General features: G+C 46.5%; 1 protein-coding gene and 1 pseudogene across 1 annotated transcript in view; both read left to right on the top strand.

Moving 5' to 3' along the window:
- DNAAF9 (dynein axonemal assembly factor 9) overlaps nucleotides 1–21937 on the top strand; it is a 131188-nt gene that overhangs the window by 27349 nt on the left and 81902 nt on the right. The window contains exons 3-4 of the mRNA XM_058287457.2: nucleotides 12184–12263; nucleotides 21209–21328. Of these exons, the coding sequence (XP_058143440.2) occupies nucleotides 12184–12263; nucleotides 21209–21328 (200 nt within the window). The remainder of the gene's footprint in view (nucleotides 1–12183; nucleotides 12264–21208; nucleotides 21329–21937) is intronic.
- On the top strand, nucleotides 14930–18243 carry LOC139437540 (E3 ubiquitin-protein ligase pellino homolog 1 pseudogene; annotated as a pseudogene).

Genomic DNA, 21937 nt, shown 5'->3' with positions numbered 1-21937 from the left:
TTTGTCTGCTTCTGTTATGGTCAGCGGCACGGTAAGTGTGGGCGGTGCCATTCCTGGGCAGGCTGCACTTTCTTTCACGCTGGGTGGCTCTCCTTACGGGACGCACTCCTTGCGCGTGGGGCTCCCCTACGCGGGGGACACCCCTGCGTGGCACTGCACTCCTTGTGCGCATCAACACTGTGCATGAGCCAGCTGCACACGGGTCAAGGAGGCCCGGGGTTTGAACCGCGGACCTCCCATGTGGTAGACGGACGCCCTAACCACTGGGCCAAGTCCGCTTCCCTGCCTCTTCTTAATAGCAATCCAACATGCACTGTGCTGGGTACTGTGGATCCAGACAAATAAGACAGCCCTTGCCCTCAAAGAGCTTGCATGTAAAAGAGGAGAGACTGAGAGTGAAAACCATGAAACAGTGTTAAGAGGTGGTAGGACTGAGGGAGGAGTGGCGTTGTAGGAACAGCAATGCCGAGGGCGTAGCAGGTTTTGGCCTCAGCTGTTTGAAGAATGGGGTTACCGTTTACAGACATTGGGAACAGTGGAAGAAGAGCAGGTTTGTGGAGAGTAGAGTTCTCTTTTGGCCTGGTTCACTTTAAATTGCCTCCTGAAGATCCAAGTGGAGGTACTAACTAGGCAGTTGGATATATTAGGCTGGAGTTCAGGAGAGAGGTTCGGGCTGGAGATGATCACATTGAGGAATTTCATGCTTTTATGTAAAGCCTTAAGACTAGATGGAGATCTGGGCACTGGATATCGATAGAGGAGAGGACCACTGTCCAAACCCTGGGATATCCCATATTTAGGGGTAAGGAAGACAGGAAGTTTTTGGAAAAACAGAGGAGCAATATATTCCATTCTGAAGGAAAATAGACTGGTTTGAGGTGGGAGAAGAGCCAAGGAGAGTAATGGAAAGCCAAATGATAAATACTGTTGAAAAGCTAATGAGGACTACGAATAGACTATTAGATTTGATGAGTGGAGCTCACTGGTGACCTTGACAAACGCGGTTATGGTGCAGTGAAGTGGGCTCAAGAGGAAATGAGAGGAGAGGCACTGAAGCAAGCAACTGAAGCAATCTCTTCCAAAGGCTGCTCTGAGGAGGCAGGGTCATGGGCTGTCACTGGAGGGCATGGCGTGGTCAAGTAATTTTTCTTCGGAGAGCAGACATTATAGCATAGTTCTAAGTTGACGGGAATGATACAGTGGGAGGGAGAAATTGATGATGAGGGAAAGAGAAAGATGGATGACAGGAATGAATCCTTGAGGTGAGAAGGAATGGCATCTAGTGCACAGATGGGTGCAGGTCAGGTAGTCACACGAGCACTCCTTCCGGCAGGTGATGTCGATTGGTAGCTTGGTTACTGATTGCTTCTCTATTCTCAGTTAAATAAGAAGGAAGGTCTTCAGCTAAAAGTGAAGTGTAGGGAGAAGGTGTTGGAAGTTTGAGGAGAATATAAAATTCATCCAGGAGAGTGGGGAAGGAGTCAAACAAGGAAATGTAGTACGATTACCAGGCAGCGCGAAGGGTCTATCTGGTGTCTGTGGTCATAAATTTAAGATGAGACCCAGCTAGCATAATGGTGAGCTGCTTGGATGCGGGCACGGTGAGAGGGGGTGGCTGATTTGGGTAGAGGAAGAGGGGAAAGGTCAGGCTAGTGGAAGGATTATTGAGGTGCATGTTGAGATCGCCATGAACTAAGCTGTAAGATGTAGTAGAAGAAGAGATGCAAATCTAGAAGCTAAACTCTTTAGAGAATGAGGAGGACCGGGGCCTGCAGATGTCTGTAACAGGAAGGAATAATAGGTGGTTATCATCTGACAGCATGAAGAAATCGTCAAAGAAATAATACAGTAAAATTTCCCAGAAGTGAAGGACTTGAGTTTCCAGATTAAAAGGACTTTCCAAGAATCCAGCACATTGAATTTTAAAACTTCCTTCCCACGTGTATGATTATGAAATTTTAGAGCTCTATAAAGATAAGAGAATATCTACAAATCACAAAGATATGGTCAGGAGTCATAGGATTGTAGCAGGATTGGAAGCTAAAAGATAATGGAGCAAGAAGTGCTTTCGAAAGGAAAGTCGATTCCCACCCAGAATTCTGTATCCAGCCAAACTCTTAGGCAGGTGTAAGGAGAGGCTAAAGACATTTTCACAGATGCAAGGCCTCAAAATTGTACTTCCCATGCACCGTTCATTAGGAAGCCATTGGAGGATGTGCTCTAGCCAAACAGTCTGATTAAGGGCATTCCTGTGCCAGGCCCGCTCTGTACTGTGTACAGGTGGGGTCCCTCCTTTGTTTCCCCTGGAAATTCCTGAGAACCAGGGGCTGTTTTTTTTTTTGTTTGTTTGTTTTTAGATTTATTTATTTTATTTCTCTCCCCTCCCCCCTCCCCGCCCCCGCCCCAGTTGTCTGCTGTCTGTGTCCATCTGCTGTGTGTTCTTTGTCTGCTTCTGTTGTCAGCGGCACGGGAATCTGTGTTTCTTTTTGTTGTGTCATCTTGTTGTGTGAGCTCTCCGTGTGTGCGGCACCATTCCTGGGCAGGCTGTTTTTTCATGCAGGGCAGCTCTCCTTACAGGGCGCACTCCTTGCATGTGGGGCTCCCCTACACGGGGGACACCCCTGCATGGCAGGGCACTCCTTGCGCACATCAGCACTGCGCATGGGCCAGCTCCACACGGGTCAAGGAGGCCCTGGGTTTGAACTGGGGACCTGCCATGTGGTAGGCGGATGCCCTATCCATTGAGCCAAGTCCGCTTTCCGCTAATTATTTATTGAATGAGTAGAGAATAATTACAGTTGAAGCTGTGGGCTATATGAAGTTTCATGGGTGTTGTGGCAGTTTGATATTATTTATGAATTCCAAGAGAATTCATGGTCTGTTTCCTCTGGGTGTGATGCCCTTTGACCGTATTAGATTCAGCGGAGATGTCTTTGATTAAATTATGTTAAGATTAGGGCTTTGATTTGGCCACAGTCATTAGGGCATGCAGGGTTGAACCCTCTCAGACACTGTCAACCATCTTGCTTCAACACATGACAACAGACTTTGGGTGAGGAAGTACCTCTTAGGGTACCTTGAGTTGTTCTCTGTAGGGCCTTATGATGGTACGCTTCTACCCCAAATAAATACCCTTTATAAAGCCAACAGAGTTCTGGTCCTTTGCATCCGCACCCGGGAGTGTTCAGAGAACGACGTCGTACTTGAGAGCAAAGTGGATCACCACAGTGGTGCACTGTCAAGGGCACTGGGTTGATGCCTCAGGCAGCTACTCTCTTCAGGGGACAGGTATTAGCCAGTTACCATGACCTGTGGTTCTCACTCTCCATTTTTTTTTTTTTTTAATTTGGTAATGTATATATAAAACATAAAGTTTTAGGGAGCAGATGTGGCTCAAGTGGTTGAGTGCCCACCTCACACATGGGAGGTCCTGGGTTCGGTTTCTGGTGCCTCCTGAAAAACAAGAGCAAACAAGCAAAACAAAAAACCAACTCAGGGGGGCTGATAGGGTTCAGTGATTGAGCACTGACTTTGTACATATGAGGTCCCAGGTTCATTCCCAAGCCCCTGACACCTCCACAAACAAAACAAAATAGAACGAACAAACAAAAAACGTAAAATCTGCCATTTTAACCATTTTTAGGTGTACAATTCAGTGACATTATTTCACAGTGTTGTGCTGCCATCACCACCATCCATTGATACCACTTTTTCATCACCCAAAACAGAAACTCTGTACCCATTCATCAATAACTCCCCATTTTCCCTCCTCCAGCCCCTGGTAACCTCTAATCTACTTTGTGTCTGTATCAATTTGCTTATTCTAGATATTTCGTGTAAGTGGGATCATGTAATATCTGTCCTTTCCTGTCTGGCCTGTTTCAGCATAGTGGTTTCACGGTTCACGCATGTTGGCGTATGTACCAGGACTTCCCTCCTTTCCATGGCTGGGTGATGCTCCACTCACCTGTCGGAGGCCCGTGAGTGCTTCGCCTTTCAGCTGTTGTGACTAATGCTCTGAACCCTGTGCACAGCCCACGCCTCCCCTGGGGCTTATGGGTCTGCAGAGGTGGGAGCCGCGGGGCGCGGGCCCTGCCTTGGGAACCTTCAGGTCACAAGCAGCGCCATGGTCATCCTGCCCACCCGACGTGCACTCCGCGGCCTCCAGCAGCTGCGCGGAGGTGCCCGTAGAGGCGGAGGCTGCGCTGGTCCCCGCTGGGCTGAGGCCTGGGACTCTGCTCTGAGGGTGCGGCAAGGACCCAGCATCTAAGCAGTACAACTCATTCCACACAGCCACCTCCCTGGGGTAGGGATGGACAGCTTTCTAACCCACATGTGCTCACCCTGCCTTCCAACGCCCAGGACTTGTATTGGTTTGAGGCAGCAGTGGGCCCAGTTCCTTGGCTTCTGTAGCTGACCAGTGAGAAATAGGCTGAGGTCCTCAGGTGGGAGCTCTGGGGAAGCTCTTTCAAGGGAACTGATGCAACTGGCAGGGACATTCCTTCTCCTTCCCTTGCCTGCCTGGAACACTGCTGTGATGACTGGAGTTCCTGTGGCCGTTACATAGCCATGAAGCTGTGGAGGAGACGGAAGCTGCTCCTAACGGTAGTAAAATATACAAGTGGAAGAGGCCTGGTTTCCTGTGACCCTGTAGATACCTTTGGCAGGAGGAAATAACCCCCTCACATGACTGAACAGAAAATGGGCAAAGAATGAATACCCATTCCCAGGAAGAGATATGTAAATGACCAGTAAATGTTTTACAGCCTCATTAGTGGTCAAGGAAAATAAAATTTTTAACTATTAGGTGAGTAATATTTGAAAAGAGTGATAATGCAAGGTTTAGAAAGTTGTGGGAAGACAGCCCTCTGGTATATTGTAGGTGAATGTTTTAACAGAACAATTTGTCAGGAACAATCAAAATTTAAAATGCAGATGACTTTTAATCTGGCAGTGCTACTTTTAATTCTCTACTTTCAGGTGTAGAAACTTTTGCACTTGTGCCCAAGATGGATGTATAAGGTTGCTCATTGTTTGTTTTGTTTTGTTTTAGATTTATTTATTTTATTTAATTCCCCCCTCTCCCCCAGTTGTCTGTTCTCTGTGTCTATTTGCTGCGTCTTGTTTCTTTGTCCACTTCTGTTGTTGTCAGCAGCACGGGAAGTGTGGGTGGAGCCATTCCTGGGCAGGCTGCACTTGCTTTCGCGCTGGGCGGCTCTCCTTATGGGGCGCACTCAATTGCATGTGGGGCTCCCCTATGCGGGGGACACCCCTGTGTAGCAGGGCACTCCTTGCGCGCATCAGCACTGCGCATGGGCCAGCTCCACACGGGTCAGGGAGGCCTGGGGTTTGAACCGCGGACCTCCCATGTGGTAGTCGGACTCCCTAACCACTGGGCCAAGTCCATTTCCCTCATTGTTTTCAGTGACAAACCAAAATAAACAGAACCTTGAGTGTTCAATCATAGTAACCAGTTAAATGAAAACAAAAGAATATAATGCAGCAATTTTTAAAAATGAGGTTGAGTTCTATGTACTAACTTGGAAAGATCTCCAAAAAATAATGTTTAATGAAAAAATCATGTTGTAGAAGAGTTATTATGATTTTGTTTATGTAAAAATAATCTACCCCCCCCCCCAAAAAAAAAAAAAAACCAAACGGGGATTCACATCTAACTGTTCACGGCAGTGTTCTCTGACTCATCAGAGAAATCAGATTGGTATGGGGATTAACTTTGTAAAACTTTCAAAACATAAAACAAAATGAAAAACTTAAATTACGGTAGAAAAAAGCGGTCGGATGAAAATAAATTTTTCACTTTTTTCCTTTGTTCCCAGGGAACCAAGATAATAAAATGTACCCCCCCACACACACCCCTGGCTCTTCCTGCAGTTCTTGTCATGAAAAGCAGCGTCAGTGGGTGAACTGCAGGGTGGACTGTTCAGCTTTCCTGTGGGGGCAGGAAGTCCACTCAGGCCCTGCCCACGGGCCTTGCCCACTCCCCAGTGCTCTGTCTTGGCTTCTTCATCTTGTCCGTCCATGTCTGACGGATTCCGAGCTCTGAGTCTGAATCCAAGCCATGTCGGAAGCAAATGCAGTGTGAAAGCAGCACGTCTGACAGGCTGCTTTTTGGATTGTGGAGTCTAGACTCTTCTAAAGGAAGAACTTAGTAAAGCGTGAGCACCAAGCGCCGTCTGCCAGGTCATGCCCGTGTTCCCCTAGGTCTGGACGCTGGCAGGCATCTGTGCTGGACAGATACACAGCAGACTCGTACGGTGACCCCGGGTGAGGACCAGTGGTAGCTCTGTATGTACCTCAGAAAGGACAGCAACTTAATATTTTGCATGTACTCATTTTAAAAAGCACTAATGAGATAAAAGCCAACAGCATACGTGCCAGAAGGTTACAACAATTAATTCAACATGTTGGTAATATGACCAATTGTGGTTTTCTTTTTCCTCCAATATGTATTTTTTATTAAAAAATGGAAATTATTCAGTAAGTAAGTGACAAGTTTAGTGGGCCAGTAACAAAGAAGATATGTTAGGTTAAAAATTAAATTTGGGGGAAGCGGACATGGCTTGATTGATAGAGTGTCTACTCCCTACCATATGGAGGGTCCAGGGTTTGATCCCCAGGCCTCCTGACCGGTGTGGTAACCTGGCCCACGTGCAGTGCTGCGCATGCAAGGAGTGCTGTGCTGTGCAGGGGTGCCCCCATGGAGGGGTGCCCCACACGCACGGTGTGCACCCCACAAGGAGCCGCCCCATGGGTAAAAAGCACAGCCCACCCAGGAGTGGCGCCACATACACAGAGAACTGATGCAGCAAGGTGACACAACAAAAAAGAGACACAGTTTCCCAGTGCCGCCTGATAATGCAAGCAGGCGCAGAACACAAAGCAGATGGGCACAGAGTAGTGGAAAAGGGGAGAGGTATAAATAAAATAAATCTTTAAAAAAAAATAAATTTGGGAAGGAAGAAAAGGTACAAAGGAAAAAAATAACTGAATTTAATTTTGCTTATTTAATAAGAAAGCAAACTAATTTGGAAAATCATTTACTCCGGGAAGAGGAAGGTTTTTCTGCATTTTGCATGTGTCGCCTTTATTTGCCCACGATCCTTTTGGAAAAGAAGCTCTCTGCTCCTGTCCTCGGTGCCACCTTGGTGGTTTGTATCTGGATCCTGTGGTCTGCAGGCGGGTGTCACTGGCTGGGTGTGGGTTTGAAAGTCAGAGCGCTCTTGGTAACCTTAGAGCCAGTCAGTCCCTGTCCAGACGGGCGGGAACCGGGCGGAAGACCAACTTGATGTAATGTTCCTGGTGCAGAAAAAGATCGCAAGATCAGTTTTCTATAAAACATGAGAAAGTGGGGAGGGGCAGGCGATTGTCCATTCCAAAGGAAGACGATTTTCGGCTTTTAATTTTCATGATCCTGCTGTACTACTCTGTTGCTTCCAAAACCTTGTTACTCCATGTGTCCCCTTCCCTTGCCCCTAATTTTTATTAAGAAACTGTTAAAACAACACAGAAAAGTACAAAATAAATAAATATAGTACAATGACTATTTGTTACACCACCACTTAGATTCAACAATTAACTTCTTTCTGTATGCATTTTATCTTTTTGTTTTCTTTTTCTTATTCTTTCTTCTTTTCTGCTGAACCTTTCTAAAATATATTTTAAAAATTTTTTTCTTTTTTGCTGCTGAACCTTTTTGAAGTTATAGACATCATGACATTTCAGTCCTAAGCTCATCACCATCTGCTAAGAAAGAGGACTTTCTGCTGCATAAACATGGTGACATATCTCAGAAAATTAGCAATAATTCCTTAATACCAGGTAATGCCCCATCAATATGCAAATTTCCTCAGAGGTCTCAGAGATGTTTTATTAAAACAATGGTCAAATCAGGATTTATACATTGCATTTTGGTACTCCGATTCTTTAATTCTTTGACTCTAGAAGAGTTCTCCTTCTCTCTTGTTTTTGTTTTACGTGACACTGAGTCTTGAAGAGACCAGGCCGCTGCTACATTCTGGATTTGTCTCACATTTCTCGTGGTGTTTCATTTGTTCTCCTGTTCCTATAAACTCGACGTTGGTCTGATTCAGAGCAAACATTTTTGGCAGAAGTGTTTCATCAGTATATATTTCACCCTTTAGGAGGCACCATGTGTCATTATGAAGTAATGAATTAATTTGTGCCTATTTTAAAATATATATCTGATGTGGTTAGATAAGAATTCTCCCTTTATTTTACAATTGGTGGTCTTGACACTGGTTCAGTGAAGACTGTTTAGCCTCAGTTTCCTCTTTAAATTCAGGTCTCAAGTGAGCAGAGGAAAGTGCCTGACCTCTGACCTTCCTGAGCCACTGGAGCTCGGGGACAGGCCCCTTTTCTTTTTGTCCTAGCACCTGGCACGCTTCTGGCACATGAGCTAGAGGGTCTTTTACTGCTGCCGTGGGAAGAACAGCTGGCTTTCAGATATAATGGAAATAAAATTAATGATTTTTACTGTAGAAATGGACTGAATTCGATGTCAGCTGTCTGGTGCCAGCATTCAAGTGCAGGTGTGTTTCTAGGCCAGACTTGGAGGACCCCAGAAGCCTGGGCTGGGCTGGACTGAGTGCACACATCTCCACCGCATGCCTTCTGTGGGGACCCCTCCAGGCTTGGCAGCCGGCCATCCTCAGAAGAACCGTGTAACCGGGCCGTCATCCGCACGCTGCCTGGCTGTTCCTTGAGCCTGCCGTTGGCCCTCGGCCCTTGCTGCGCCCTCGGTCGTCTAGCAGTCTTCAGTGTGGGGACTGCACCCTCACTTCTCTTTTCTAGCCTGCGTGTCCCCAGCTCCATCCCTGCCCTTGCACTGTGGTCTCAGGTAGACTTGGGTTCGGAACCTGGCGCTCTCGCCTGCAGGAGCTGGAAGTGCACTGCACAGTACACGCTGCCTTCTGTGCATGGGCTGTTGATTCTCCGTTGTTGTCTTGGCCCTCCTTACTGGCTTCTGTATAGCTCTTTCAGTAAGTGGCCACGCAGAAGAATCACAGAGTCCAGTTATGATCCATCCAGCATACCATATAGTGCAGCAATTCTTCTTTCCAATGTTTTATTATAAGGTCTTTTAAATATATCATCAGGGAAGCGAATGTGTCTCAACTGATAGAGCATCTGCCTGCCACACAGGAGGTCCAGGTTTCAAACCCAGGGCTTCCTGGCCTGTGTGGTGAGCTGGCCCACGCGCAGTGCTGCCATGTGCAGGGAGTGTCATGCCATGCAAGGGTGTCTCCCGTGTAGGGGAGCCCCATGCACAAGGAGTGTGCCCCGCAAGGAGAACTGCCTCGTTTGGAAAAAAGCACAGCTTGCCCAGGAGTGGTGCCACACACATGCAGAGCTGATGCAGCAAGATGACATAATAAAAAGAGACACAGATTTCTGACGCTGCCGAGAATGTAAGTGGATACAGAAGAACACACAGCGAATGGACACAAGAGAGCAGACAATGGAGGGGGCAGGGAGGAGGAGAGAAATAAAATAGATCTTTAAAAAAATCATCAAACTATGAACAAACACTGCCAGAATCGTCCATCAACATTTTACTAACTTTATCACACATCTTTCTATCCATTGATCCATCCCTTTATCTACTCAATTCATATTATTTTTGGTGCATTTCAAAATAACTTGCAGGCAATAATATACTTCCCTCTAAATATGTCAACACACATTAACTAGAGTTCAGTGTTTGACTATGGCTTTTTTCCTTTGATATATACTTCATAAATCTCAAGTGTAATATTTTGCGTAGTTTTGACAAGTGTTTTCACTTATATAACCCAACATCCTGTCAAAATAGAGACTATTACCATTACCCAGATATTAATTCTTAGCTATTAACATACAGGTATACTCTTCACGTGCCCACACTGTGCTGAGATGAGGATACGACACGAGTAGGGCTGACTTGAATAGGTCTAAAGAAAAGTGCAGAGTGTGTGCCTGGTTTGAAAACAGCTCATGCATAATGGTGATGGTGAGGAAGCATGGTCCAAGGAGGCCCAGAAGGAAGCTCTGGAGCAGTGTTGCTCCTTTTTGATGAGCCGTGTCTTGCTCTTGCTCTTGCCGGCATGGGAGAGGCGGTGATGGAGCTAGACTGGCAGGGCCCCTCCCTAGATGCCAATGTAGGGGAGAGATGGTAGCGCACCTTTCCAGCGGCCCAGTCACAGGCAAGGACCTCCAGCCTCCCCTGGGGGAGCTTCCAGGGGAAGGTGCTCCCTGAGAAAAAGGCCCGAAGAATAAGTAGAATTTAGCCCGGTGAAGGTGAGAGGGTGGCAGCAGGAAAAACATGGTTTTGTAAAACTATATTTTCATCTAAACGTTTTATAGCTTTTAAATCAGTGATCTATGTTGAGTTAGCTTTTGAATAAACTTTAGGTTGCAGTTAATTTTATTTTTTTGTCTATGGATATGTAGTTGTTCCAGCACCGACTGTTGAAAAGATTGGTCTTCCTCCACTCAATTACTTTTGTACCTTTGTCAAAAATTAATTGGCTGTCCTGGTATGAGTCTAGTTCTGTCTTCTCTGTTCTGTTCCACTGAATCAAGTCTCTCTTCATCAGCCTATACCACTCTTCTTAGCTACTTTAGCTCTATGTCTTGAAGGCAGGTAAAGTGATTCCTCCCACTTTATTATTCTTTCTCAAAATTATTATTATTATTATTATTTTTAAAAGATTTATTTAATACCCCCCCCCCCCCCCGCCTGTTGTCTGTCCTCTGTGTCTATTTGCTGCGTCTTGTTTCTTTGTCTGCTTCTGTTGTCGTCGTCAGCAGCCGGGAAGCGTGGGCGGCGCCATTCCTGGGCAGGCTACACTTTCTTTCGCGCTGGGCGGCTCTCCTTACGGGGTGCACTCCTTGCGCGTGGGGCTCCCCTACGCGGGGGACACCCCTGCATGGCACGGCACTCCTTGCGCGCATCAGCACTGCGCATGGGCCAGCACCCCACAGGTCAGGGAGGCCCGGGGTTTGAACCGCGGACCTCCCATGTGGTAGACGGACGCCCTAACCACTGGGCCAAGTCCGTTTCCCTCAAAATTATTTTAACTAGTCTAGCTGCTTTGCATTCCCCATATACGTTTTTAGAATAATCTTATCTATAGCCTCAAAAAATCTTGATGGGTTTTTTTTTTGTTTGTTTGTTTTGTTTTGTTTTTTTTTGAGGTACTGGAGCTGGGATTGAACCTGGGACCTCATATGTGGGAAGCCGGCACTCAACCACTGAGCCACATGCACTCCCCTTAGCTGGGATTTTGATAGAAATTGTGTTAAGCCTATATATCAAACTGGGGAGAATTAACCTTTATACTACGGCAAGCCGTCCAGCCCATGAACATGGTATATTTTTCCATTTATTTAGATATTGGATTTCTTTCATCTGTGTTTTTTTGTTGTCACTTAAGTCCTGTGCATATTTTGTTAGATTTATACCTGAATATTTCATTTTTGAGAGCTTGTAAATGGTGTTGTACTTTTAATTTTGGTTTCCATGTGTTTATTCTGATTTACAGAAATACAATTGTTTTTTATATGGCAAATTTTTAAGTTATTGTCTCATATCCTCTCACCTTGTTGAACTTACTTTTTCTAGTAGTTTTTTGATAGTTTCTTTGAAATTCCCTATGTAGACCATCATGTCATCTGGAAATAGTGACAGTTTTATTCTTTCTGTTCTGTATGCCTTTTCTTTCCTTTTCTTGCCTTGTTGTTCTGGCTTGAACTTCCAGGACTATGGTGAATAGGTGTGAGGGCAGACATCCTTACCATTCTAATCTTAGGGAAAAACATACCATCTTTCACCATTAAGTACAAAATTAGCTGTAAAGTCGAGGTAACATCTATTCTTAGTTTTCTGGGCACTTAAAAAAAAAAAGGTCAAATGATTTTTGTGTTTTTTATGGTTGTGAATTTTTTTCTTCTTTAGCCTGTTAATATAATGGGTTATATAAATTGTTTTAAAATGTGGAACCAGCTTTGCATCTCTGGAGTAAGTTCTGCTTGGTCGTGGTGCGCACTCCGACACAGACCGGCCGGTGTCCTCGCTCCGTGCTCTTGCGGGCCTGTCGCACCCTCCGGTGCCGCACCCTCCCCGGGCGGCTGGTGCTCAGGGAGCTGCCCCTCTCGTTGCAGCTGCTGCCGCCTCCGCCATGTGCAGAGCCTCCTGACCCAGAGCAGCAAGCCTCCGCCTGATGGGATCCTCTGCATCCTAGGTGAGCACTGCGCCCCAGGGCCGGCGTGCCTTGGCTGCCTATTGGCAGGGGCACCCTGAGAGCAGGATTCTGAGGTCAAGGGTGCGTGTGTGGCCTTCTCCCTCGTCGCCCGGAAATGTGTTGCTGTTTCAGGAGGCTGGGTGAAGGCCAGTGAGGTGGGGAGACTGCCACAGCGCAGGCTGGCCCATCTTAGTGCATTTCTCCTCACAGCCCTTTGCCAGGGAGTGGAGAGAGACAGCCCTCTTTTTCAGAAATAGACTTGCTCAGGGTCACAGGGTGGCAGAATTGAGGATTGGTTTGTTCTGTAAAAAAAAATTTAAGTTATTATAAAAAAAGCACGTAGTTAAGAAATTTAGATAGTACCCTCCCAGGTACCACATCCTACTCCTCAGACATAACATTGTCAACCACGTCTTATTAAAAACAGCACAAGTGGGAACGTGTTGTATATGCTATTGTTAACCATTTTCTCTTCACTTAATATATTTTGGAGGTTTGTGTACACTGGACTCACATTGACCGCATCCTTTGTCTCTTGGCCATTTGTATCCCAAGCATTGAGCCGTAGCAGTGGGGTCGTTAGCTCTGGAGGTGTGTCCCCCAGCCCCCTGGGCCCTTCCTCAGTTCTTGCAGTGCTGTCTCTGCAGTAATAGCGTCTGCGTTTCGCTTTACGAGCGGGCGCAGCGGTGTGCAGAACGGTGGAAAGCGTGCCCTCTGGAGCCATCCAGGTTCTGGGTTTGAACCTGTTCCCCCCCCTCGCCCAGCCCGAGGTTGGCGAGACTCCATAGAGCACAGAAGACGGCTCCCAGGAGCCACGCGCAGCTGTGGGAACTCCCAGGACCCCTCCCCAACCCCACTACCGGAGGCTGAGGGTCCCCTGGGCCATGGATTAGCCCATGAATGACCCCACCTGTCTGCTCCTGTACGTAGGCTGTTATTTCTGTTAATAGAAATAGGCAGCATAAAATTAATCAAGTAATCTGTTTGAATATAGACTACTGAAAGATTGAGAAAGGGCTGATTTATAAGAATGCCACGGGACCTTTGTTTTTATGAGACCACAAATAAGTGTTTGGGGTTGGGTGTGAGAATGGAAGTATAAAGTTAATAAACGTTCCGGACAAAGAAAACTTTATATGAAAATGAAGGAAGAAATGAGTGAGGGATTTGTGTATTTTAAAACAGCTCCTGAAGTTTAGTGAATTCTCCTTTTCCAGGTAATTAGACTAGCCCTTGCCTCTCATTGCTTGTTGAGCTGCTTTTTAACCCCTGAAATACCCTTACTGGCAACTCTGACCCAATTCACCTCTATTTTAGCATTTGTCATTTAACTGTTACGGTGTAGGGAATGTTCTAATGATCAGAACCCAATAATCTATTTTTAACAGCTTTATGGTTGTATAATTGATGTGTAATAAATCGCACGTAAAGTGTACAATTGTGTAGTTTTTATGTGTGTGTAGCTGTGAAATGACTACCACAATGAAGCTAGTGCACACATATCCATCCAGAAGTTTCCTTGTGCCCCTCCCTCTTCCCCAGGTAGCTGCTGATCTGCTCTTTGTCCCTACATGTTAGTTTGCATTTCCTAAAATTTTATATCAGTGGAGTCATACAGTATGTATGGTTTTTTTTGTCTAACTTCTTTCACTCAGCATCATTACTTTGAGATTCTTCTATGTTGTACATATGTCAAGCGTGCTTTTCTTTTTCTAACAATAATTTTATTATTCAGAGAAGTTTATTCCTCCCAAGTGTAAAGCATATCAAAATATTTTGCATAGAAACTGTTATAAAATGAATTACATATTCTCTGTTTTCTGAGAGGAATAACCCAGCCTAGGTGACTCAGGATTAATTTACTTCCCAGTCTTTTTCATACTATGTCACATAATAATGTTTGAATACAGCCACCCTGGAGGAGGTCCCGCTTTATGTACCCACTGCAGAGGCCTCCCTGCTGCAGGTACTTCACTGAGTCTTAAACACCAAGACGACAATTACATGACTGAATTCGGACTTTACTGAGGGAGCCAGATAAACAGGATTCAAACAGAACTTCTGTCCCACTGTAAATTTATGAGTGTTTTCTAAAAAAATGGTTTAACATTTATCATTACAAAGGGAGAAAGAAAAGAACACCCTCAACGGGTCATGGCATACCCATAATCCATTCTCCAAATACCGTTTGTGTACTCAGACAAGAAAGGCTACCCAAGGTCATGGAGCCAGCACGGAGCAAACGAGGGGTGAGGACGCAGCCCCTGGTAGGCGCTGCTGCACCCAGTTGCAGCTCTGGAGATGCAGCTTCCAGCTTCCGAAGCCCCCACCCCGCATGGGGACTGTCAGCCTCGCTGTCAGGTGCTGCCCGTCCCCAGCGCATGTCTGTTTACCTGCCCGCTTGGCAGTGGCCGTGCACCCTAGGCAGGCGTTGGGGAATACGGCCGTGACACCGACCAAGTAAGATGCCAGGAAAGGAGAGGCGGGGGCTGCACTCTTAGAGGCCAAGGACGGACGCTGACTCCTTGGAGGCTGGCTTCTGTGTTTCCTCACAGTGAATTCTAGTTCCAAAGATTTGACATTTTTGAACATATACCTCCTTGCGGCCTCCTTGCTGGGCCATAGATGATTCCAGGCTCTGGAGGCTCAACCAGGAGCAGGGCAGAATGGAGGACCCCCAGGCTGTGAGCAGTGGCGCCACAGCCGGCATGAAGATGCCATTACCGAAGCCCACCAGCAGGCCTGGGGCCTGGTTGGTACCATCAGGGCCCTTGGGATTACTATAAGAAAATGTGGGTCACTGATGAGGCTTCCTGCCAGGAGAGCTGTGCTGTGAGGCCCTGTGGAACTGAGCTGCTGCAGCCCAAGGAAGCTCAGCCTCCTCAGGCTGCAGGCGGGGCCTCTGTTGGTCCCTGGGCCCTGCAACTGGCCACCTCCCACCTCTCTGGGGCTTCATCTTGGCTCCCACTCAGCCCTTTTGCTGGCTAAGGTCCAGACATCAGAGGAAGACTCTGGGCTCTAAGTGTCCTCGTAGGAGGTACTTTACCAAATCATCTCAGGGGCTCCTGGCTGAGCTTCAGATGGTGGCTGTCCTTAGGTCAGATGCCCAGCCTGAGTCCAGTTGGCTGTGCCAGGGTAGCAGGGCCTGGTAACCCCAGTGTGGCACTTTATTCAGCTGGAACCCTTGAAGGGGATGCCGAGCCAGGCCCACCAGCCCACTGGTTATGAAACGCAAGCTCTTTCAGCTTCCGGCCCTTGCTGCTTTTCATTTTTCACCCCTCCCTTCATTGGAGTGTTGGATGGGATGGAACAGGCTGTGCTCCTTGATCCCAGCTTAGAAAGGAGTCCTGTTGGAGAGCCCTCTGCCACGGGGCAGTCCAGGCCTCCCCCCGCTTTCCACTGGCCCTCTTTCCCAAATTCTAGCTGGATTTCCATCCGAGAGCTTTTGCTCCAATACCTTCCTCCTCTCCTTCCATAGACGGCTGCTTCCTGCTTGTGGCGCAGCCCCCTTGCCCATAGCTCTGGGTCTGGGAAACTCAGCAAGTACGAAGTGTATGTGTCAGAGGCATTGAGGACAGTAGTGAAGACAGTATTGTTTAGTTTCCTTTTGTTTGTTTGTATCAGCCCTATTATACTTGCTGTGAGCTCGACTGCACCCCAGAACCTAGGACAGTGCTGGGCCTTGAGCCTGGAGACCACAGGTTTTATGTGGTTCCGTCCACTTGTCTACGTCCTCACTTTTTGGGTTCTTTCCATCCTACCTTTTTTTTTAAAGATTTATTTTTTATTTATTTCTCTCCCCTTCCCACCCCCCTGCCCCTATTGTCTGCTCTCTGTGTCCATTCGCTGCGTGTTCTTCTGTGACAGCTTCTGTCCTTATCACCGGGAATCTGTGTGTCTTTTGGTTGCGTCATCGTGCTGTGTCAACTCTCCGTGTGGGCAGCGCCATTCCTGGGCAGTCTGCACTTTCTTTCGCGCTGGGCGGCTCTCCTTGCAGGGCGCACTCCTTGCGCGTGGGGCTCCCCTATGCGGGGGCACCCCTGCATGTCGCAGCACCCCTTGCGTGCATCAGCACTGCACATGGGCCAGCTCCACACCGGTGGAGGAGTGCCTGGGGTTTGAACTGTGGACCTCCCATGTGGTAAGCAGACGCCCTATCCATTGGGCCAAGTCCGCTTCCCATCCAGCCTACCTTAATCAGCCTTTTTGTGATCCTTCATGTTTTGGTAAGGATCTCCTTGAGAAGTGAATATTTTTCTGACCCCTTTTCCTAATCCAACTGAGTGTTCCAAGGTCTCATGGCCGGAATTGGGCCATGTTTTCTGGTTCTTTTTGTTGTCAAGAATTGCTTTTTGGAGCTGTCAGTGATGCAGAGGCAGTGTGAGGCGGAGGGACCATCGGGGCGCAACCTCCACCAGCAGCACCATCCCTGCCGTGCCACCGGACCTGTCTTGAGCCCTGTGGGAGCACCACAAAGCGGGCCACGCTCCTCCCCTGCCTGTGGCTCCTGAGTGCTTGGTGCTGTGGTCAGCTTGAGCAGCAGTGCGGTGGTTGCTGGTGGCATGCCAGGCAGTCTCCTCCCTCTCCACACACCCACATGCTTCACCCCCTTGATGCCGGTCTAGGGGGCCACACTGAGGTTAGACCACCAACCATTGTCCAGAAATAACGCAAAAGGTATCCCTGGGCTCCTGATCAGTGAGGAAAGATTTGAGAAGGACAGGCAAGGTTACATTTTCTCCTGATCAAGAAAGTCATCCATCTGAAGCACCAGTAAAATACGGTGAACTCATTGTCTTATTGTGGCGATAGAGAACAGTGGAAAAGTAGGTTTGTTTTGTTTAAAAGACCTCGGGCAAGGGGGTGAGGCAGCGCTGTGCACGTTTCTTTCCCCTCAGGCTACAAAGATCAGCCTGGTAGAACAGGTACCTTATCCGGGCCTGGGCAGTGGTGGCTGAAGATACTCATGACAACACTGAACGGCTTCAGGTGGGTGGATCGACTGAAAGTCCTGTCGATTTTGTCGTAACTGACTCAGTTCCTGGAAGTCAAAATAATTCTGATACACTGTCAGTGTAAAGCACTATATCAAGATTTGCCTGTAGAATCATATGTGAAAGGAATCCCCCCATTACAGCACGATTTATGCTTTAGGGTTTGACTCATCAAAAAACATCTGTCTTGGGGTGAAGCAGCCAAATGGAAGGCATCAGGCAGGTGGATGGCTTGAGCACCACTGGAGTCCTTTTGCATCCACATAATGGTTTCACACAAGATTCCCAGCCTGGAATATGCAGAGAACCATCAGTATGTGGACATGTATTCAGCCTGTGTGAAACCAGGTCAGCTCAGAGGGAGGAAAAAAAGGTGGAAATTGAAACCCATCAGCTACAAGATGGCTCATTAATTGACCTTGTGGTGTCGCCTTGCTGTGGCTGCAGAAAGCCTTTCCCACACTCCCACAGCGAAGCATTTAGAAGCTTGAAGACAGGAAATCAGCGCGGCCCGACCTCAGTCCCTGTAGCGTTCAACACACTTGCATTTCCTAGTATAAAGAGGAAAGATGTAGTAGATGAAAAACAGCCATGGGTATGTCTGAACTGTGGCCATGTCCATGACTTTCATAACTGGAGAAATGAAGAACGTGACGGAAAAGACCGTGAATGTCCTGCGTATAAGGCTATTGCTCCCTGTGTCTCTCTGTGGCGTAGATGAGCAGCAGGGTTTTATGTGGACGCCAGCCCTCCAACCCATGTGTTTAGCCCATGTGGGCATGTGTGTTCAGAAAAGACAACTGCCTGTTGGTCCCAGATCCCCCTTCCTCATGGCACTCACACTTCTCCTGCAGCCTGTCTGTTTTGTGCACACCAGTTGGCTCAAGGACATCTAGACTAACAGGCACTTGTCCTCCAGGACTACATTATACATTTATAAACTAAGTGATGTGGGAAACCTGTTGTCCAAATCACAGTTTCTCTGACCTGATCATTTGCATTAAGATGAATGATTTTTAAAAACATTATAATAAGTACTAGCAATTTCTGAGCAAACATCTCGGAAACGCAAGCAAAAAGATTTCTGAAGTACCAAACTTCTGAATTGAGTTTGGAAAATATATTTTGGTGAGAAAAAGACGCAGTCTATGGGACGCAGATGTGGCTCAAGTGACAGGGCTTCTGCTACGATATAGGAGAACCCAGATTCAATCCCTGGAGTCTCCTGGTAAAAAAGAAGAAGAGAAAGCATTCCTGTGTGGCAAGCCAGTGCCCGCGTGGTGAGCCGATGCCTGTGCTGGTGCCCGCGTGGCGAGACAGTGCCTGCGTGATGAGCCGAGTGCCCGCACAGTGAGCCAGTGCCTGTGAAGTGAGTCATCCAGCGAGATGATGACACAACAAAGGCGAGACCAAGAGGAGAGTCGAGGTGAAGCACAGCAGAGACCAGGAACTGAGGTAGTGCAATTGACAGGGAGCCTCTCTCCACATCAGAGGTCCCCAGAATCGAATCCCGGTGATACCTAGAGGAGAAATCAGAGAAGACAAAAAGAGAAATAGATGTAGAAGATCATACAGCGAATGCACACAGACAGCAAAAACAGCAGGGCAAGGGAGGAAAAGGGGAGGGGAAAAAAAAGAGAAAGGAATGGTCCAATTTGATGCCTTCATTTTAGTTTTGGAATCACCCACAATCAGGATTGAAAAATTATATTATATAACTAAGGGTGCTGTAGGTTCAGCCATGTTTACATTTTGTTGCAAACATTGTAAAATACGGCAACATGCATATTAACATCTTTTTTTCTATTTATTTTTATTCTAGAAACTGTCTTAGGATGGTCTTGATAGAGTAGCACATAGCAGTGGTGGGGCATCCTTGGTGTGGATGGTAGTGTGGCCGGCGTGGTCCTGGTGTGACGGAAGTGTGGCCGGTGTGGTCCTGGTGTGGACAGAAGTATGACCAGTGTGGTCCTGGTGTGAATGGAAGCGTGGCCAGCGTGGTCCTGGTGTGGGCGGAAGCGTGGCCTGTGTGGTGCAAGCATCTGCAAGGTCTGGAACGACAAGGGAAGTGCTCCTCCACCCCCATCTGAGTGTGAAATACAGATTAATTACCATTGTGTGAAATGTTTGTTTTTAATCACATTGAAGATGATCAGGATAGGTTTTTTCCTTATTGTTTCCCTTGTGTAGTACTATAACAAAAACAATGCCAAGAAATGTTTTTATATGCTACTTTGAATATGCATTTTAATCTAGATTATTTCTTCTCCTCTCATGTTTTTAGTATCTGCAGCACATGGAAAGTTTATTCTTTAGATATAAACCATGGTTCACCTGTTCACTGTTGTAGAAAAAAATCTTTCCTATGAGAAAAAGTATAAAACAACAAGAAAAGGGTGACTTTTTAGAAAAAGAAATGTTTAATTACTCTGTATTTGGTCTCATCCAGGCAGTAGGAAATCAAAGAGATGCAAAGAGGCGAAGCAGAACAGTGCCCTTCCTTTTTCCCTGCAGACCAGCCTTAACTGGGGTTGAAGCTTGAGAGTTTCCAGTATGAGCTGAGTGGGTGTTTGGCTGCAAATGAGCTCTAATGACCTCAGAACAGAGGAACATAACTGTGTTGTCTTAATTCTTTAATTCCAATAAGTTTTTGCTTTCAGAAGCAAGAAGAGTGTCCCTCCGCCCCCCTTCTTTAAATGTACCACAAGAAAACTATAGGCAATTGACCTGCTCAAACTCCTTTTTGACATTTGTAGAAATCAGTGTACTCTTAGATTAGACAGAATCGCTTTTTAATCTCTTCATTTGTTTTCCTTTACTTTGAAAAGTTGTATGTTACTTAATTGACAATAGCACATTTCTACATGTGATAGAAGAGCTTTAATTTATCCTGTTATAATGCTGTTCAGGATTTTCTTTTGGTTTAAAAAAATTATTGCTTAGAAGCCATGAACTGTTTTATTTTATTTCAACCGTCAACATTCCTTGTTTTTAAAAATGATCATTGGGGTTCACTCAGGAAATACATGTCAGGAAACTTGTATCATAAGTTTACTAATTGTTATATAATAGTAATTGCTGTTAGCCCCTTTTAAGGAAATGTTAATTGATTTTGAAGATTTCTAGATTGTCACACACCTTTGACTAATGCAAGGAAATCAAGTCCTGTGTTGTATTTGTTCTAATTATTTCTCTTCAGGTATTCATTGTAGCTAATTTTTTTATCCCCCTCCCCCCATCCACCCTGTGGCTTTTTGCTTGTTGTCTGTTCTCTGTGTCCATTCGTTGTGCATTCTGTGTCTGTATTTATTTTATTTTTATTTCCCTCCCCCCTTGTGGCGTGCTTATTGTCTGTTCTGTGTCCATTTGCTGCGCTCTCTTCTGCGTTTTTTTTTTTGCTTCTCCCTTTTTTTGTTGCACACCTTGCGGAGTCAGCTCTCCACGGTGCTTGTGAGCCGGGCGGTGCTCTGCGGCATCCGTGGGCCGGTGGCGCTCTGCGGCATCCGTGGGCCGGTGGCGCTCTGCGGCATGTGGGCGAGCCTGCCTTCTCAAGGAGGCCCCGGGACGCGAACCCAGGGCCTCCCGTATGGTGGACGGGAGCCCAACTGAGTGAGCCACAGCCGCTTCCTGCTAACTTTAATTTGCAATTAATTTATTCAAACTTAGCAAGTACTTTTCAAAATGGATACTTGAAAGCAAAAACAGAATTGCTTTTTTGGAAATGAACAGCCTCAATAGTCTGTGCATTTGTCTCAACTATTCTAGATTTTGGAATCTGCGTAGGGACACTTCTGAGGCCTCAAGAGTGTTGCTTAGTTTGGTTTCAGGCATGAATCTGGTCTGAGTTTCTGCCTTCAGTGCAGCCGTCGCTTTGTTGAGCAGGGTAAAGTATTGGGGTCATTGGTGCCCCACTGTCCAGTAGCGCTGACCACAGCCTTTTTTGCTTTGTAGGCATCGATAGCAGGTACAATGAAGGCTGCAGAGAGCTGGCAAATTATCTTCTCTTTGGTTTGTACAATCAGAATACCAGTGATTTTGAGAAAACAGGGTTTTCGGAAGAAGTTCTAGACGGTAAGTGTCTATTGGTAAACTTGAATGTGTGGGAGGAGAAGGTTATTTCCTCGAATCTTTACTGCATGGTCTTTTTCTGTGGGGGATGTGATCAAATTTAAAATAGCCCAGAGCCCCAGTAATTATTTTGCCTTTTTAATAATGAAGAGCAACATTTCTTCTTTGCTGATGTTTTAAATAGTATGAGTAGTGACAAGTACTTTTCAGAATATGTATACTGGATAAATAAGCTTAGGGAGAGCAGTAAACAGGAGTGTTTAGCTTTGTATTTTCTTGGCCAAGTACTAGATGTCCTCTTGCTTGCGCTCGACCCTGCACTGTGGGAGCTCAGCTTGGGTACTACTGTCCTTTAAAAGCCCTTTTTAAAAGGCTTTTCCTCTCTTTAAGTTTTTTTCAATGTTACATTAAAAAAATATAAGAGGTCCCCATATACACCCACTCCCTCACCCCATTCCTCCCACATCAACAACGCTTTTTGAGTCAAGGACGAGCCTGCAGGTTGAGCCTCCTGGGAGACTCCCGGGGCTCTTCAGCGTAGGCGCCAAGGCCCTTTGTCCTGCTGTCTTTGGGAGGTGTTTTCTCTGTGGCTACAGTGCAGGCTTTTTGCTC

The sequence above is a fragment of the Dasypus novemcinctus genome, chromosome 24 (assembly GCF_030445035.2).
Source record: "Dasypus novemcinctus isolate mDasNov1 chromosome 24, mDasNov1.1.hap2, whole genome shotgun sequence".
Classification (NCBI taxonomy): domain Eukaryota; kingdom Metazoa; phylum Chordata; class Mammalia; order Cingulata; family Dasypodidae; genus Dasypus; species Dasypus novemcinctus.
Note: the sequence above shows the minus strand (reverse complement) of the source record. Positions and strands in the feature narration are given on the sequence as shown.